Source organism: Esox lucius, chromosome 4, assembly GCF_011004845.1.
Source record: "Esox lucius isolate fEsoLuc1 chromosome 4, fEsoLuc1.pri, whole genome shotgun sequence".
NCBI lineage: Eukaryota > Metazoa > Chordata > Actinopteri > Esociformes > Esocidae > Esox > Esox lucius.
The window spans coordinates 17,438,704-17,455,155 of record NC_047572.1 but is presented as its reverse complement, the minus strand read 5'-3'; the positions used below and the strand labels follow the sequence as shown (position 1 = coordinate 17,455,155).

The 16,452-nt window shown below is 45.0% G+C and overlaps 1 protein-coding gene across 2 annotated transcripts in view; it reads left to right on the top strand.

Annotated features, from left to right (window-relative positions):
- The first annotated feature begins 4,918 nt into the window (after positions 1-4,918).
- The window catches only part of psd2 (pleckstrin and Sec7 domain containing 2), a 31,391-nt gene continuing 19,857 nt past the window's right edge, over positions 4,919-16,452 (top strand). Inside the window, exons 1-3 of one of the 2 annotated variants that reach the window (XM_020046034.2) lie at positions 4,919-5,380; positions 9,649-10,324; positions 10,510-11,271. In XM_020046034.2, the coding sequence (XP_019901593.1) occupies positions 9,732-10,324; positions 10,510-11,271 (1,355 nt within the window). In that variant the 5' untranslated portion in view covers positions 4,919-5,380; positions 9,649-9,731. Of the gene's footprint in view, positions 5,381-9,344; positions 10,325-10,509; positions 11,272-16,452 lie in introns of those variants that run through there. The other variant, XM_010898401.4, reaches the window with a different exon arrangement.

The window sequence follows — 16,452 nt, the reverse complement described above, 5'->3', positions numbered from 1 at the left end:
TGTTTATTACAGCTTATGACGCCTGTATGACTTGTTGTGTTTTGTTGATAACAACAGAAGGGTGGTCTTTGGGATGATGTTACCATGGTGACCAGGTGGCGTGGGGCGGGCAGCGTTTAATGTCCCAGCAGTCTTCCTCCCCAGGGTTGGCATCCGCCCTGGTACCCCCGCCTGCCAAGCTGTTTCCGTGCCAACCGTACAGCCTGGGCACTCCAGAGGGGCAGCAGCCTAACACCCCCCCCCCGCCCTAACACACACACACACACAAATATACACTGTCAGTATACACATTTCATTCTGCCACCAGCTGGCAAGGTCGGCCAATACAGTGACTCTGTCTCTGTCAGAAAGAAGCATAAGACAAACATAACCCGTCAAACACGCACAGCCTCCCAGTGCACATTAGGACTTCGTTCATCCCTCTGTCGGTTTTATGGCCAAACTCTACTAACTGCAGTATTGTTCCTTCCTGACTTTTTCTACCCTTTTGCCCCTCTTGTGTGGAACATAGTGGGGATCATGACCTAATTGTATTCATTTTTGTTGGCTGCATAACGTTCTCTGGGATTTTGAAACCGGTGTGAGCAATTAACGATCACATAAAGGGATTCCACCCATCTCCCTGTTCCCTCCCTCACTCACTCACTTCCTCCCTACTTCCCTCTCTCTTCCTCCCATCCTCTCTCTTCCCTCCTTCCTCTGTCCTCCTTTCATCCTCTTTCTTCCTCCCTCCCACTCTCGGTTCTTTACTTCCTTGAAGGGTGAGGTTCTTTTTTTATCCCCGATCACGCCTTTGTAAGAAATGACCCAGATGAGACACACACATGCGTATCCACATGCACACATACACACACATTTTTTGTAATGAGTCTGTCATCTCTAGTCTTCTCACACTGGACGGTAATGTGTGCTGATTGGGTAATTATAAGCGAGGCATTGAGGTCCAAACTGTGGGCCAAGACACACCCTGCAGGTCAATGCAATATGGAAAAATGTACTATTATTTTATATTATTCCTCTTCGTTTCTGTCTCTTCTTGAATCGCGCAAATTTACTGCAATGTGTTTCTTCCTCCTTTTGCAAACCACACGCACATTTGTCTTTCTATACTTGTAGGGACCTGGATCCTAACACGAAATCCAAGTTCCAAATTCTCTGGCCTTCAATCTATCCCTTATCCTAACAATAACCTAACCTTAGTCTAAACTTAACTATCCATACAACTAACTTTTATTACAGCATTGGCTTGTAGATTTACTAGCACATCTAGCTTGCTCCTGAATAATGTTAGCTGGCGAGCTAATGTGGTAGTTCAGGCTTGAATTAAGCACGCATCATTACGTATGTTAGTTTTGGATCATAAGTAGCCAGAGGATCTGCCCATGCCATTATTTAATTGACAAACTTCCAATTGACAAAATTCCCATTCACAGCAAGAGCTATATAAAATCAGCTTTTTTGCTGACATGCCTTTAACATGCATTTAAGATATACAGTAATAAGTTGGGAAATCATTCACAGCATGGTCTGATTTCCTGGTTGTAAGCTTAGCCATGAAGAAGTAAAACACACACTCCCTTAGACACATTTAGGTGCAGTGAAACGTCTTCATTTGATTGCCCTGTGTACTGCTGAGAATCACTCCAGTATGGCATACATACTCATGCACACATACACAGCTTTGTATACACCTGGTCAGAGGCAAAGAAAGACAAAGACTCACACTTTCAGACACACACAAACACACTCCAGCACACCTTCTTAGTTCAGTGTGTAGGTACATTCTGTCCCTGGCTGTGCACCTCAGTCCCAGTCCCAGTCTCAGTAGGGTTCTGGTCGGTTCCCCTGCTGGACTGGTCTTGTGTGGAGCAGACAGACGGACAGACGTGGAGCTGTAATCTACACATGGAGGATTTCTTTGTAAATTCCAGCTAAGTCAGCAGTCTATCTGTACATGTGTGCAAGTGTGCGTTCATGTGAGCCCACTCTGCGTTTTTTTGTGTGTGTGTGTGTGTGTGTGTGTGTGTGTTGGCTACACACCAACTCAAAGACCAGAGGAGTACGGTAGTCACACACTGATTGTGCTGCAGACTCAGACATTTCATATCCCGTCTAGAAACCCTTCCCCCTCTTGCATTTTGGTTGATGGATCAGGAGGTAATTATTATTGTAAGCAGAACAACATTATATACTTTTTTACTATGCATTGAACTGTCACCCTCCTTTTTCTTTCTTCTCCTCATCACCACCTGAACACACCGACCACCTCTAACCAGACAGAACACTAGCCTTTACCTCTCCTCATCTATTACACCACCCTAACACACAGACCACCCCCACCTCTAACCAGACAAAACACTAGCCTTTACCTCTCCTCATCTATTACACCACCCTAACACACAGACCACCCCCACCTCTAACCAGACAAAACACTAGCCTTTACCTCTCCTCATCTATTACACCACCCTAACACACAAATAGACCACCTCTTACCAGACAAAACACTAGCCTTTACCTCTCCTCATCTATTACACCACCCTAACACACAAATAGACCACCCCCACCTCTTACCAGACAAAACACTAGCCTTTACCTCTCCCCAAGCCCTATCCCATTCTCCTCACTTCATCATCCACCTTCTCCTCCCCTCCTCAGCCCCCTTTCTCCATTACTCCTACTGTCACATCTGGGAATTCCATCGTTCCCAACACGGCTAGTCCATCAGAATCCTGCAGCTGTCATTTGGGGAAAGACCTCCTCTATGTCTCCTCTATCACACCATCGGCCATCCCCCGGGATACTGGCAGGGGGTGGAGTGAGTGTTGGGTGGGTTTAGGGGGAGGGGCAGCTGGTCCAGTAATGAATTAGTAATCAGGTTTAACAGTGTGTCCATTCCAAATTGCATCCTATTTTATTTTAGTGTATTGCTTTTAACAAGGACCCATAGGGCTAATGCAGTGGACTATGTAGGGCATATGGTACTATTTGGGAAAACAGCAGAGGTTTTGGGCGGGGGGGGGTTCCTTTATCTTGCAGTCAGCCAGGTCATGGTCATCTGTACTCTATGAACTCTCTTTGTCATCCTCTTTGTCATCTGAGCCCCTCCACCCTCTTCTTCCTTTACACCCTACCTTCTCTATGTATCTGTATTTCACTCTCTTAACTTAATCTGTCCCTATTTCTCAGTTTTACTCCCTTAATGTAATCTCAGTCTATTTATCTGCCTTTTTCTCTGTTCACATAATCTCATTCTCTTTTTCTCTGTTTACCTTTCATTCTCTTCAATGCAATCTCTGTCTTTATTTCTGGTTCACACTTTACGCAATCTCCCTTCTTTTCTGGGACAGACCTACCCCTCATTCCTGTGTCTGCACCCACTCTCATTCAGACCCTCTATTTAACTAATTCTCTTACTCTTCGTATTCTGTCTAACTCCTTTAGCACTCCTCCTCTTGTTCTCTTTCTCTTCTCATTCAATCGCTCTCCATCAAGTCTCATTGACTACTGTGTCCAGTGTTCTGTCTCTCCTTGGCTGAGGTGTCTGATGGGTGCGATGTTCAACTGTATTGGTTAGCAGCACTAAGGGTGTGAGTGTTAGTTCAAGATCAATAAACAGCTTGGAACCGTTTACAAAGGAAAACAGAATGGGGGCAAATCTTATGTGTTGTTGCAGGATGATGCAGAGTGCATTACTGCTTCTGTTCAACGTGTCCTTGAGCGACGCCCAAGGGACAGATGTCCCACTCCTACTTTTTTAAAGGTGCTGTATGGACTATGCCAATTGTTCAGGTGATTGAGACAACGCTGAACATCATGCAACATTGCCTTCCTAAATTAAGACTTGTTCTGTTTTTTTGGGTGTAAATCATGAAGTGGTATGGAAGAGAGTAAGGAATGGGATCTCCTCCATTGCTTTGGCAATGGCATTATTGGAAAAGGCTTTGAATATATGTCAATCGGCAGTGAACTTATTACAAGTGGAATAATTCAAGCCCAAGTCATTGTGTATAGACAATGCTTTAATTTTACAGGGTTACATAGTACTTTGAAACCACTCAGCAAAAACGCTCTAAGCATCTCACATTGCAATGGGTGCATACATTTTTTGTATGTAATCCCTATGGGAATGGAACCCAGAAGCAAAGCACTTCTATCAGCTGAGACACATAGAAGCCTCCTGTGATGTGATTCGCTTTAAATCATATTCCCTCACAGAAAAATAAAAACAACCTCTATGAAGTATCTCGCTAGAACCATTTGCTGATTTGGACCAGGGTGCTGAGATTAAGAACCAGTAAAGCACATCTAAAAGTATCAAAACTTTCATCAGTGAAACTGTGACCAAAGCACAACAACCTGCCCCCCAAAAAGAAATATTTAAAACCCTCTTGTCTGTCAAAGGTATCATTCAGTACATCTGAGAACAAACATTTAACCTTTTAATTACATCACATGACAGCATGGGGGGGGGGGGGGGGGGGGGGTCAAAGTTTTTTTTCCTGGCCTTCTCAGTCCCTTCTAGGTAGGCTCCTAAGTCTGTGGGAGGTACCAGTGATACTTATGATATAATCTACCTAGGTCTGTAACATAGTAAGCCTATATGATATTGAAAATCATGTGGTTATCCTTAACTGGAATCACAGCGTCAATCTCTATATAAGGGACATTTCTGGCCTATGGTTACACAACAGCTGACTGCAACAGATCTATTTTAACGTAACCCTATACAAAGGGCTGTAGTACATTATCCGCCAGTGCATGTTATCTCTGTTGATATGCTGACACTGGGATAAAGATATTGGCATAAAGTACTGGAATAAAGTATTGGGATAATGACATTTTAGGCTATACTGGGCTACGTGAGCCAACCCTTTACGCTAAGTAAGCTATACTTCCTCTCCATTCTGAGTTAGTGGTGGGCTACAGATGGAACAGAGAATGTTATCAACAGGCCCCAGATGCAGACAGTCCCACTCTGCCCGTGCGCCTCACTACACTGATTGGAGACTAGAAATACTGTAGATGCTTCTCGCGTACAGCAGCGGAGAAAAGGGACACACCAGCCTATCCGCTTTTTAGATCGCTCCCACATACAGACACCCCAATCTACGCGCTATCGGTCTCCCGTTTCCCGTCGACTGGACCTCCCGCATGCCCCAGCCGGTTTGCGGAGGCGAGACAACAAGGCTACCGCCGGAGTCCGTGCGTTGAGGAGTAGCAGCGCAGACAGAGGATAGGCTACCAGTTTGGAAGGACGCGGCACGACGGAGCCTCGATTTGTGTTCCACCGCGTGGATGGATGGGCAAAAAGAGAATACAGCCTGATCCTGCACAGCAAAACTGTCTTTTTAGGCTACCTTTGATTGAACACGTTTGGCTGGTGAGTGGAATACTGTGTGCCGAATATTGTTGTGGACTTAATGTCTCTAAATCTAGACTATATTTTGCATGCACAAATAATTTAATTCAATAAAGAACCAAAGCGTCTAGCCATATCCGATTAATACATCTGGAATCCGACAGAATAGGATCAATGAAAGGTTTTCTCTGCGAAATCCCTGTCCTTTTACTAGGACACATGCAGAGATTGAATGCATGTTTCGTACTTTCGTCGTACAGATGGGGGTCTCTTACTCTGACCATTAATATGCTGTGTATGGGCCAGTGTTGAGTTTATTTCTCCTCTCAACTGAGAAGGGAAAAAGCTTTTCCGCTTTTAAGAGGGCAAGTCGATCTTGAAAAGCAACCAAGGTCTATTTTGGAAAGGCAAAGAAAAGAACCAGCCTCGTTTAACGCGAACAGTGTCTCCCAACCATCCTGTTGTCATGGTTACTGTTCGAGGAGGTTGGTAGAATATTGCTGCATCTAGGCAGCGCTCTGGCTCCGTTTGTGATTGACAGACAGTGTGAGAGTGTGTGTGGATATGCTAACCTATAGATGTGAGCAGCCAGTGTGTGTTTTGTCTTCTTTAGCTAATCAAAGCCACGATTTTTTTGAGTGATGCACAGAGAAAGTGGCTGACACTCGCTACATGGGTGGTGGTTCGGAACAGGTGCCTGATAACAGTCTTCTTAACCCTGAGCCACGAACCGTTATTATCATAATTATAGTATTTAGGCCAACTCGTCTAGTCTTCAATTTTAATACCCGCTTCTTGGGACGTCAAGTCTCCTGTCCTGAATATCTGATTCATTTGAATAAACGTCTAAATAACGCTTTGTTTTACATACGAATTTGTAAACCGTCTCTGAAGGCAAGTGCTTCTCTCGCAAATTAATTCAGCCCGAAAATCTAGGCGTCAGACATCCAGACACCCCTGCGCCATCCAGCCCCCAGACAGAAGACGCTGCCGAACAGGCTCTCTATCTCTCTTGTCTCATCCTTCCCTTAACACATATTTTCTAGGAAATAAAGTGAATTTGAAGGGAATAGAGATGAGTAACGGGTTACAATTTAAATTGATAGAAGAGCATAAATTTGAGGAACTCAGTGGAGAGTGCTTTAATGACACAATGCAACACGACCTTGACGCAATAGAAGTGACATATCGGGGTGATTCGTAAGATTCTGATTTCAACGGTTCATTGGACCGTGGTGGCTAATAGGGCAGTTGTATTCGTCTGCCTAAAAGACCAGTGACATGTCAGTGCTGGTGAAGGACTTTGTCATCCAGCCAGCATTTGTAGCCAATCTACTGCACTGCGTGTGTACGCGCGTTTGTTTTGTGTGTGTTTGTTTGTGTGTGGCAGGGTTGGTTCTTCAGCAGCATGACGATATATGATCTGTAGCAGCTAATGTGCAGAGATTGTGTCTACATACCACACGCCGCCTGTATTTTAGTGGATTTGATCATCAGCACACACAGGTTGAAAAGGCTACCAGTAAGTTCTACTAATAGTTAGTTGCACTTATATAACAGTCTAGTAAAATCTACAAATAGTTTGTCCTACCAATACTATTTTCCAATAATAGTTTAAGTTATAAAAATTGGTCTATTAAGAATTACTAATAGTGATTTAGACTAATAGTATGTTTTACTAATAGTTATTTATACATATAATAAGTTCTAATAATATGTAGCTCTAATAGTGGTTCATTTTTACTATTAATGGTTTGTACTAATTCTTATGTTTTGCTTGTTTTTCAGTCCCACTGTGCATGCATGTGTGAGATATTAAATAAACAACTTTGTGTGTCTGTGTGCACAAATTTAACTTCAGTGTAGTGGCATGCGAATGATCAGTGTCAGTAGGTCATTATGAATCTCCAGGAAGACTACACTGAGATAGGTTGTGGTATTCCTGTGAGAGAAGAAAGAGGGGAATAAGAAAGACAGACATCTCAGTGGTCTTTTTGTGAGGAAGAAAGATAAAAGAGGGGATAGAGAAAAGCAATCAGAGAAGATGAGACAAGCCGACAGTTCTATTGTTTCTCTGTTTCTCCCATATCTCATATTGTCATTGACGTTCCATTTACATTGTTACCTATTTGTCTCATCCCATCCGCTCTGTCCCAGTTCTTTGTGCTGTAGTGTTTCCCATAGTCTTCGCTGCGCTGCATTAGACAGTCCAATCATGCTTATCACTGTTGACTCCCAGAGGAATGGAGTCTTGTCTTCAATGAGATCAATAAATAACCAACCATGGGTATGTGTGCTTGTGTGTGTGTGTGATGGTGATGTGTGTACGTGTGTGTGTGTGTGTGTGTGTGTGTGTGTGTGCATGCATGTGTTTGTGTCTTTGGAGTGAGTAAGTCAATTCTAGTTTTGTCAGCATAGGAGTGGGCTTTTATCAATTCCCTTTAATTACTATTACATCATCAGACAATGAAGCTAAAGCACACACACATTCAGTGTGTAACAGTGTGAGGCGGGGTGTAGGTTTGAGTACCAGAGCACATCTGCCAGCTTTTCAGCTGTGGGACTCTTATTGCTGCTTTACATAGTACTTTCTTAAGTCAAACTCAACAACAACACCATAAACATTATGAGAGAAAGTGAGCCAAGGTCTGTGTTCATGTGCAGGTTGGGTATGTGTGTGTAAGATTCAATGTTTGATTACGTAAGTGTTAGAATTCAAAGTTAACTACTGAAAGGAAGGAAACAAATGTGATACAAAGTATTTTGAAAGCAGTAACGTCCACACAGATGTGGGTCTTGAGCTAAATAAACAATTAACATCCCATCGTCTTAGGGTCATGCTGGCTAAGCCCAGTTGCCCATTATTTTTGGTTTTGACTAAAAGATGGGATCTCAGTGACAAATGTTAGGGTAATTGTTGTTTGGCAGAAGCTTCAGTGACACCATGCTTATTTTCCTTGAAGAACAGTGATCGTTGGCTTGGAAGCCTGTGGGGAAAGAACATTTGCTACGGTCAAGTTGCAATGCATAAAACCCTTATATACTAACCAAGAATAGTTTCACATCTTTCCAGTATTGATCCAGAAGCTTGGAAATTCAATGCTTACTTTGCCATGAGTGTTAGGCCAGTTCTGGATCATGTTGGCCTAACACTCTAATCAGATCCTTTATAATGTTTTTTCCTTTATTTTGGCAATTACATTCATGTTGTTTTTGTCTGTGTGTTTGGGTGTACTGGTTGTGGGTGTTGAAGTGTGGTTTTGTGTAATAGGATACATATATATATTACATAAAGGCTATATGCTGTATGTGTGCGTGGCAATGCATGGCATGATGACGTATTTTCACAGCCATGTTCATAGTGTTGTGAACTTGCAGATATAAATGCAAGCAAATCCTAACCAGCTCCAACACATAACCTAAATCTGCTTACACTTACTAATGTAAGGCCGGAGGTTATCAGCCCTTCCAGTCACGCTGATGAATCAGCAGACAATTCCACGTCAGGACACAGAGACTCATGTGACTGCAACAATGAAATGGCAACTCCTCCAAAATCATTGCTGGAGGAGTGTTTCTTTTTATGCCGAAAGCTGTGTTCTCGGTACATTAGACAATTACATAACTCTAAAACAATAACAGGTACATTGATGGCCGCATTAAATGTCCAAAAATATGTTTCTATAATCCAATATGACCAAAACATCTTTTGCTGGTGTTACCAGCCCATTGAAACAAGACCCATCTTTAGTTGATGTTTTAAAAAAGAACAGTTTGCTGTCCAGAAGATTGTTAGTCCCTGGTGGACATTCAGCTTCTGGACCCTAGAGCAAGGGCACTTTATCTTAATGGTTGGTGTTTGCCACTGATCTGTGAAGAGCAGAAATGAAGCAGTGAATAAGTGATGAGCCATGTGAGATGTAAAGCCGCTGGTTGGATTTAAGGCCTGCTGGAGGAGAAGAGCTCTGTCAGAGGGATCCCTTTTGACTTGGATCTGCACAGGACTTAAAATGATCCTCCTTCACTTGTATTCGCTTCTGCTCTAGCTCTCCTAATTTTGCTCTTTTTTAAGCTTTTTTAGGACTCATCTGGTTTAGAGAACACAGTGCTCCAGTTACACACAGGCATTGAGACAAGCCCATATGCTCAGATGCAGTGGGACCCAGTGTCCTGGGTGACCTTGGTATAACAATTACGGCTTAGAATAATATTACTGTATCAGACCCTCCCCCCGCCATCTTGCTTTTATATCATTTTCTCCACCTGTGACCCCTTTCTTTGCCTCCCAGAGAATCAGTTCTCCCTAGTCCTGGATCCAGAGTGTGTCACCTCCCCTCTGGCCCCAGACAAAACCACTCTCCACACGGGCACCATGACCCAGGAAGGCCAGGGAAGCCCCCAGGCAGAACCACCTACGACCCTGACTGAACCTGACATACTGGGGTTGACCCTGGGGGAAACCAAACTCCACCCGGAAGAGGAGCCAGAGACAGACAGAGGCTTGGATGAGGAGGAAGGAGAGGAAGGTGTCAGGATAGAAGGACCAGATCACAGACAAAGAGAAGGTGAGGAAAGTGGAAAGGAAGAGGGGGAGAAGGTAGGGGAGAGAGTGGAACAAGTGATGCAGGGAGAAGGAGAGGTGCATGAAGAGCGAGAGAGTATGGCTGAGACCAGTGATGAAGAAGATGGATTGGGAGATGAGAGGATAGATGGGGAAGTGGGAGAGGTGGGGAAAGAGGAGGAGAAAGAGGAGGAGGAGGAGAAAGGGGAGGAGGTGAAGGGGGTTAAAGAGGACAGAAAGATGAACACAGAGGAAAAGGCAGAGTCATCCTGTGAGCCCAGCTGTGAGGAGAAGGAGGAGGAAGAAGAGAAGGAAGAGGAGAAGGAGGAAGAGGAGGTATCACCCCCACCTGATGACCTGGGCCAGGACTTATCAAACCCACTGCAGTCTCTGGACACGGTCAGGTCAGTACAGAAGAAGACATCAGCATTACTTCTCTGGTGTGGTACTGGATGAGTTTGAAGGTAAGGTTGTTCATACAGAATACAATCTACAGAGGCAACAGAGTGAGCAGAGTGTGAAAGGAAAGTATGTCTCATTGTGCTTGCGTCACACACTATCTTAAAGAGTGCCCATGTTCTCCAAACAGGCTGCGGAATGGGATTGGACCTGAAAACGGAATTGAAGGACACGAAGAGGACGATGATGACGAAGACGAGGGAGAAGTCGGCGGCTTAGTGGAGGTAATCCAGGAACATCTGGACACTTTTAGCTCCACCTTCGAGTGTTCTGTAGAGCTGGCGGACACAGAGGTGGAGGAAGAGGAGGACAATGATGACGAAGGCAGGGGGAACCAGGACAGTTTCAGCTCTGTGTTCGAACGCATCGTGGAGCATGATGTGACTATAGAGGGGGAGGAAGAGGAAGACGAGGAAGAGGGCGAAGGACAGCGGGAGAAGAGCAGGGTGGACAACAAGGATGGCTTCAGCTCGACGTTTGAGCGTATCGTTGAGTCTGCACTCCTCCGTGGGGGGACCTGCTACAGTAGCCTGGACTCCCTGGATGTCCTGTCACTCACAGATGAGACAGACAGCTGCGTCAGCTTCGAGGCTCCGCTCACCCCCCTCATCCAGCAGAGGTCCTTTCTGCAGGGCCCTGAGCCTCTGGAGCTGGAACTGGCCACTGTCATGGAACAGGAGGGGAGTGAGGCCGGCCCTGACGCCCAGCGAGGAGAGCCTGAGTCTGGGGAGTGTGCTGCAGGCCTGGGACATGGAGGAAGCCCGCTGCGGACCACCATCACCGGAACCAGGTCGGAGTTTACCCTGAGCCAGACTGACCGCTGGGCCATCCCCAATGGATTTCACACCCAGGAAGGGCCAGACAGCTCTGGAGCCATACCCAACTCTATGAGGTAAGACAGCAGGGCTGGAACTGGGGGCTGGGGGAATATGGATGTTTGTCTGGTTTTAGTTAAGGTTATTGGTTATGGTTGAGATTGAGGTGCAGAATTGAAGCCAAGGGAGGCTAGGGATAGGGTTGAGTCAGTGTGGAAGTAGAGCTTGGGTTAGCATTCGGGTTAGGTTGCTCACTTGGTCCTGTGAAGGTCAGTTGTTAGAGTATGCTGGTTGCAATGCCCGGGTTGTTGGTTCAGTTCACTCTGGGTGCCCTGGATAAGAGCCTCTGCTAAGTTATTTAAATTAAGGTGGCAGTGTTTGAAGGTTTTGACTGACTGGCAACCATGAACTCAGGAGTGACTGAGGGGGATCATAGAGTATCTGGCCCAGCCACTGCTAAAGCATGTCTAAGTGAACCACGCTTGGTAGTTAGAGAGACTTATTCTATCAGACCAGACTAGAGTGTAATGTCCTGTAACTAAGCCTTGACTTGTCTAAGCCTCGTCCAGCAGGTGGCATTAGTGAGATGGCCAGCTGAGGTTCATTATTAGGCTTCTGGTCTGGCTGTACTGGTCTGGTGGGAAATCTCATAGTATGTAGAGGGTACCTCAGTTGTCAACAGTGCGTATGCATGAAGAAAAACCTCCCGTATTCCAATTTTCCCACAAATGTTGGTATGTGTAGATGAAAGAGGAGTGTGCAAAACTGGATAGAAAACTCAGACCATGTGTACACAGAAAATGTAGTGGTCGATTCATCTCCTTGCAAGCCACCTGTAGTGTTTTCAGGGTTTTTTAATCCATGGCTCCTCAGGCTAACAATGATTGAATGAGTAGACGGCTTATGTGCTTATTGACACTGGGTTTGCCACACTTTTACTACACCAGTGATAGTGGAGTATGAGATCATATCCTATTAAATCTCTGAGTCTATTCAAAGGAAGCAATGAAAGACACAGTTATCTCTCAGTAAACAAAATATTGTGTAACAGTTCCACTTTTTCATACTTTTGTCACAAGTGTGTGGGCTAATTTACAACAGTCTACAAACAGATCAAACCGCGATGGCCAGTGATTGGCACGGGTAATAGAAACCATGCTTGTTTAAGTCACATCAAGATATTAAAACATTACATCCACACCACTACAGAAATGAAATACAGTCATCTCGGTAATTATTGGCACCCTTTATAAAGTGAACAAAAAAAGCTGAATAAAATCAACAACACTGTATTAGCGGTATTGCAATCGTCCAACATGTGGAAAGTATTGTTCTTCATTAGTTATTCGACAGGATCAATAAGTGACATTTTCTTTTAATTGTGAATTTATTTCCCACAAAGTAAATTACGTAAGGCTTGGGTTAGCACACGACAGGGACACTGAGTCCGTTCATATGAGGCTGAAGAACACATTGAAAGGGATCTGTGCTCCACACAGTCTTTCCAGATCCTTGAGATTCTTCAGTCTATGCTTATGATCTGCCTGGTATAATTCGAGCCGTGGGTTTTCAATGGGATGATTTACTTGCAGTAATATCCATTTGTGGCTCATTTATAGCATTTATAGCATCAAATAGCATGTTTTTGGCCAAAATGTCCTGGTACAGTTTAAATTTCATAATGTCATGTTTTTTAGCATGGGCCCCAGAACAAGTGGAAGCCAAATGAGGAATGAGGTGCATTCATTCTCATTTTAACACCAAAACAACTAGTGTGTGTGGCCATCAATTTCTACTTTCATGTGACACAACCAAAACAAATGTATGAAGTTGGTTTAACAGGGTTGGCATTTTGGATTGGAACTGGTGCTTTGATTAGATTATATGAAAACAGAGCTCTTTGGCCAGAATCAGAAGCTTGAAAACCTCTCAAATATCATTGGTTTGACAAGACCTTTAGCAAATCAAACGTTTTGTTTGACAGAATAAATCAAACTTTCATTCGGCACCCCCTCCCCGTGTCTAGCTGGGCCATGCTCACAGGTCCGAGGCCACAGCAGATGGGGGTCTACGGTGTGGAGCGGTTAGGTGGAGCTCAAATAAGACACAGCACACTCAACCTACATAAAATACTGAATGTAATCAACTCCTATAACCATAATAGAGATACTAGTTCATATTCGATGCATTACTGGTCAGAGATAATGTCAAAGACCGTGTGATGTGTCAACCAGGTCCATTATCACATAACTATGTGTTCTCTTGTCCTTTAAGCTCCACTCTGCCACCCAATGTAGAACGATAATGTAAAACACATGGGAACATGACACCTGGACATAGGTCAGGAGGCATTATACTATCCCCGCAGGACCATAGGCTCTGGGTTTAAAGTTTCAAATCTACTCCCAGAAATCACTGCACTATGCTGGGAGGCTGTTGGGAGTCTTCTACGGACCTCTCTGTGTTCCACTTTTGACTCAGTGCAGAAGATTTTGGAGCTACTGTTTTAAAGTGCCTTTGTCTACAACGTGTGACAGAAAGCTGTCGTGTGGCGAAGTCTGGAACGGATGACATTAGTGATCATTCCCCAGTCCATTCTCCATGGATTCTGCACAGATTCCAGTGTGCGGTGCATGTGTTTGAACTCCATAATAGAAAGTTTGCCTCTCAAAAAAAAACGTTCATACATTCTTAGTGCATTCACAGTTTTCATATAGAATATGCCCTATCTCTCCTGCTCTCTCCGTCTCTCTCTTTCTCTCTCTCTCCCCGTCTCTCTCTCTCGCTCTCTCTCCCTCTCTTTCTCTCCATCTCTATTTCTGCAGATGTTGTCGTTTAAGCGAGGGCCTGCTTCCTGCCTGCCAGCCCCCGGCTGAATGAGGCATTGTTTTGGCCGGTGACATCATCGTCTTCAGCCTGCCTCTCCCCAGCGGGTGTAGAGCCGGCCCCAGTCTGTGTGTTAGAGAGAGACCACACCACTTCCACTTCTAGGCCATGCCAGGCTTGCCAGTAACTCTCCAGGCTGGAGTAGATACAGGTGTAGAACAGTCCTTTTGAGTGAAATCTGCTTCGTAAATGAAGCGTTATTTGGCACCGCTGCAGAGCGCGCCGGCGCTTTGATGATGGAGCTCCCTTTCAGTGTCTGTAGTTGTCTGAGTAGCTGGAATGTGCTCTTTGGTTACGTGGTTCTGTCAAACAGAGGATGATACACAATGTCTGTTCTGCTTTGGAGTCAGATCTCTGCAGCGCCACCAATCCCTCCCTCTTTCCCCCTCCCCCACTCTCTCTTTCCCTCCCTCTCTTCCCTGTCTCATTCCCTGTTGTCCATACCCCGCCATCACTCCCTCTCAGATCTCCCCTTCCCTCCTCTCCCTCTCAGATCTCCTCTTCCCTCCTCTCCCTCTCAGATCTCCCTTTCCCTCCATCTCTCCATAATCTTCTCCTCCTCCCTCTTTCCTTCACTTCTGCCCTTCTTTCCCTACCTCTCTCTTCAACTCTCCCAACCCCTGCTGGTAGCCACAATGCTAACACCCTTATGGAGAGTACTGCAGGGAACTAGTCTTTATCTCAGCAGGAAAGAGCAGCTGTAGAAAGCAATACTACCCAGCCAACAAGTCAGTCAGACAGACATCCTATCAGTCTCTCTTCATGAGAGCATTGAACTGTGTTTCTCTCTGAAGTAGTGGACCAGTAAGATTGGGGCGATGCTCTAAACCCATACAGTTCTTCAGGTGTAATAAGCCATGGCCAGGTGAAAAAGAGACCGCCAAGCAGAAATCCCCAGTCCCTCTTTATCTGGACAGGAGGACAGTCATGTACTTCCCAGCATTATAGCTGGCTGCTGGTACTTGGTAGAGGGATGTGTCTCTGAAAAGCTTTCCCCTAGGTGTCCAGATCAGCGCTAGCTGGATGATGTTGGGTGTCACAAGGAAATAACACCCTATCCCCCATAGTGCACTACTTCTGCCCAGAGCCCTATCAGTCCTAGTCATACGCTGTGCACTATAAAGGGTATAGGATGCCTTTGGGACCGAGCCTTTCACCATTGCGAGCAAGATGATACAGAGATCTGACGCTGTAACCAGACAGACAAGATGAAAGTCAGAACCAGCGGCAGCCTCTATATCAGAGGACCTCGTTGAAGATTATTCTGTTTCATGTTACACGGGCGAGCAAAGATGCCGGGACGTACACACAGAGATAAGTCCATACATACTGTCAAACAAACACCTTCACACACTCCCTTACGTACCACCCCACCCCCCACAAGCACACACCACACCCGCGAGAGACATGCCGCGTGTCCGTGTGGGTGTCACTCGGAAGGAATAAAGCCTTTGGAAGAGCTCTTCTCTCTGCTGCTCTCAAATTCCTGCAGATAATCCTCTCATTTTCCTGCAGCGAAATGCCACAAACACACGCACACAAATATAAATACGCTGCTGTTATATTCCACGGACACACAGACCAGTAGGAGGTGCTCATTAAATATTTCCCAGGAATATATCCATGGCCCTGTATTTTCAGCATTCATTGTATTTTTTTTTTTTACTGCCTTAAGAACACGGTTTCAACGGTTTCTTTCCTCAGACCGATGTCACTGATCCAGTAGGACGGAAGAGATATAGGCTTCCATGGATGTCTGTTTTATCAATATGTATTCATCAAGAGAAGTAAGACTGAAAACTGATAAATATGTCGCAGATGTGAACCCAGACTACAAAGTATTCTTTTTGGAGGTCGAGTTACGAAACACTTGCCGTCATGGTTGGGTACATGTTGATGTCAGTTGATGATTGAATGCGCTGGTGGCCATTTGAGAGGAGCTAGGAGGGCTCAGATTTAGCTAAACCGGCTGGCTTACATAAACACTCTGTTCACCAGGCCCGATCAGCCACCAGCATCTGCATGGTGATGACAACATCCTGTTTCCTCCCTGCTTAGGGAACAGGGCCCATTGTCATGTTGTCAAATTGTAGCTGTCAGACACTACAGTATGTTTTAAGAGCTTTCAATGGCTGTCTATATGGTCTAGTCTAGATAAGTCTCCCAGGTGTCTTCTCTCTTCTCTTTATCCCATGTTATCTGTCTTTCTTTTCCCTTCATCTTTCTATCCATCCCCCAGCTCCCCCTCCTCTCCTTCATCTGTCTGTCCCCCCTTTTTTGTTTCCACGATTCCTCCAGCTTGGAAGGGACTTAAAAACAGAAAGCATGTAATGATGTGTCAAGAGTAGACGACTCATATCTGCACACAAAGA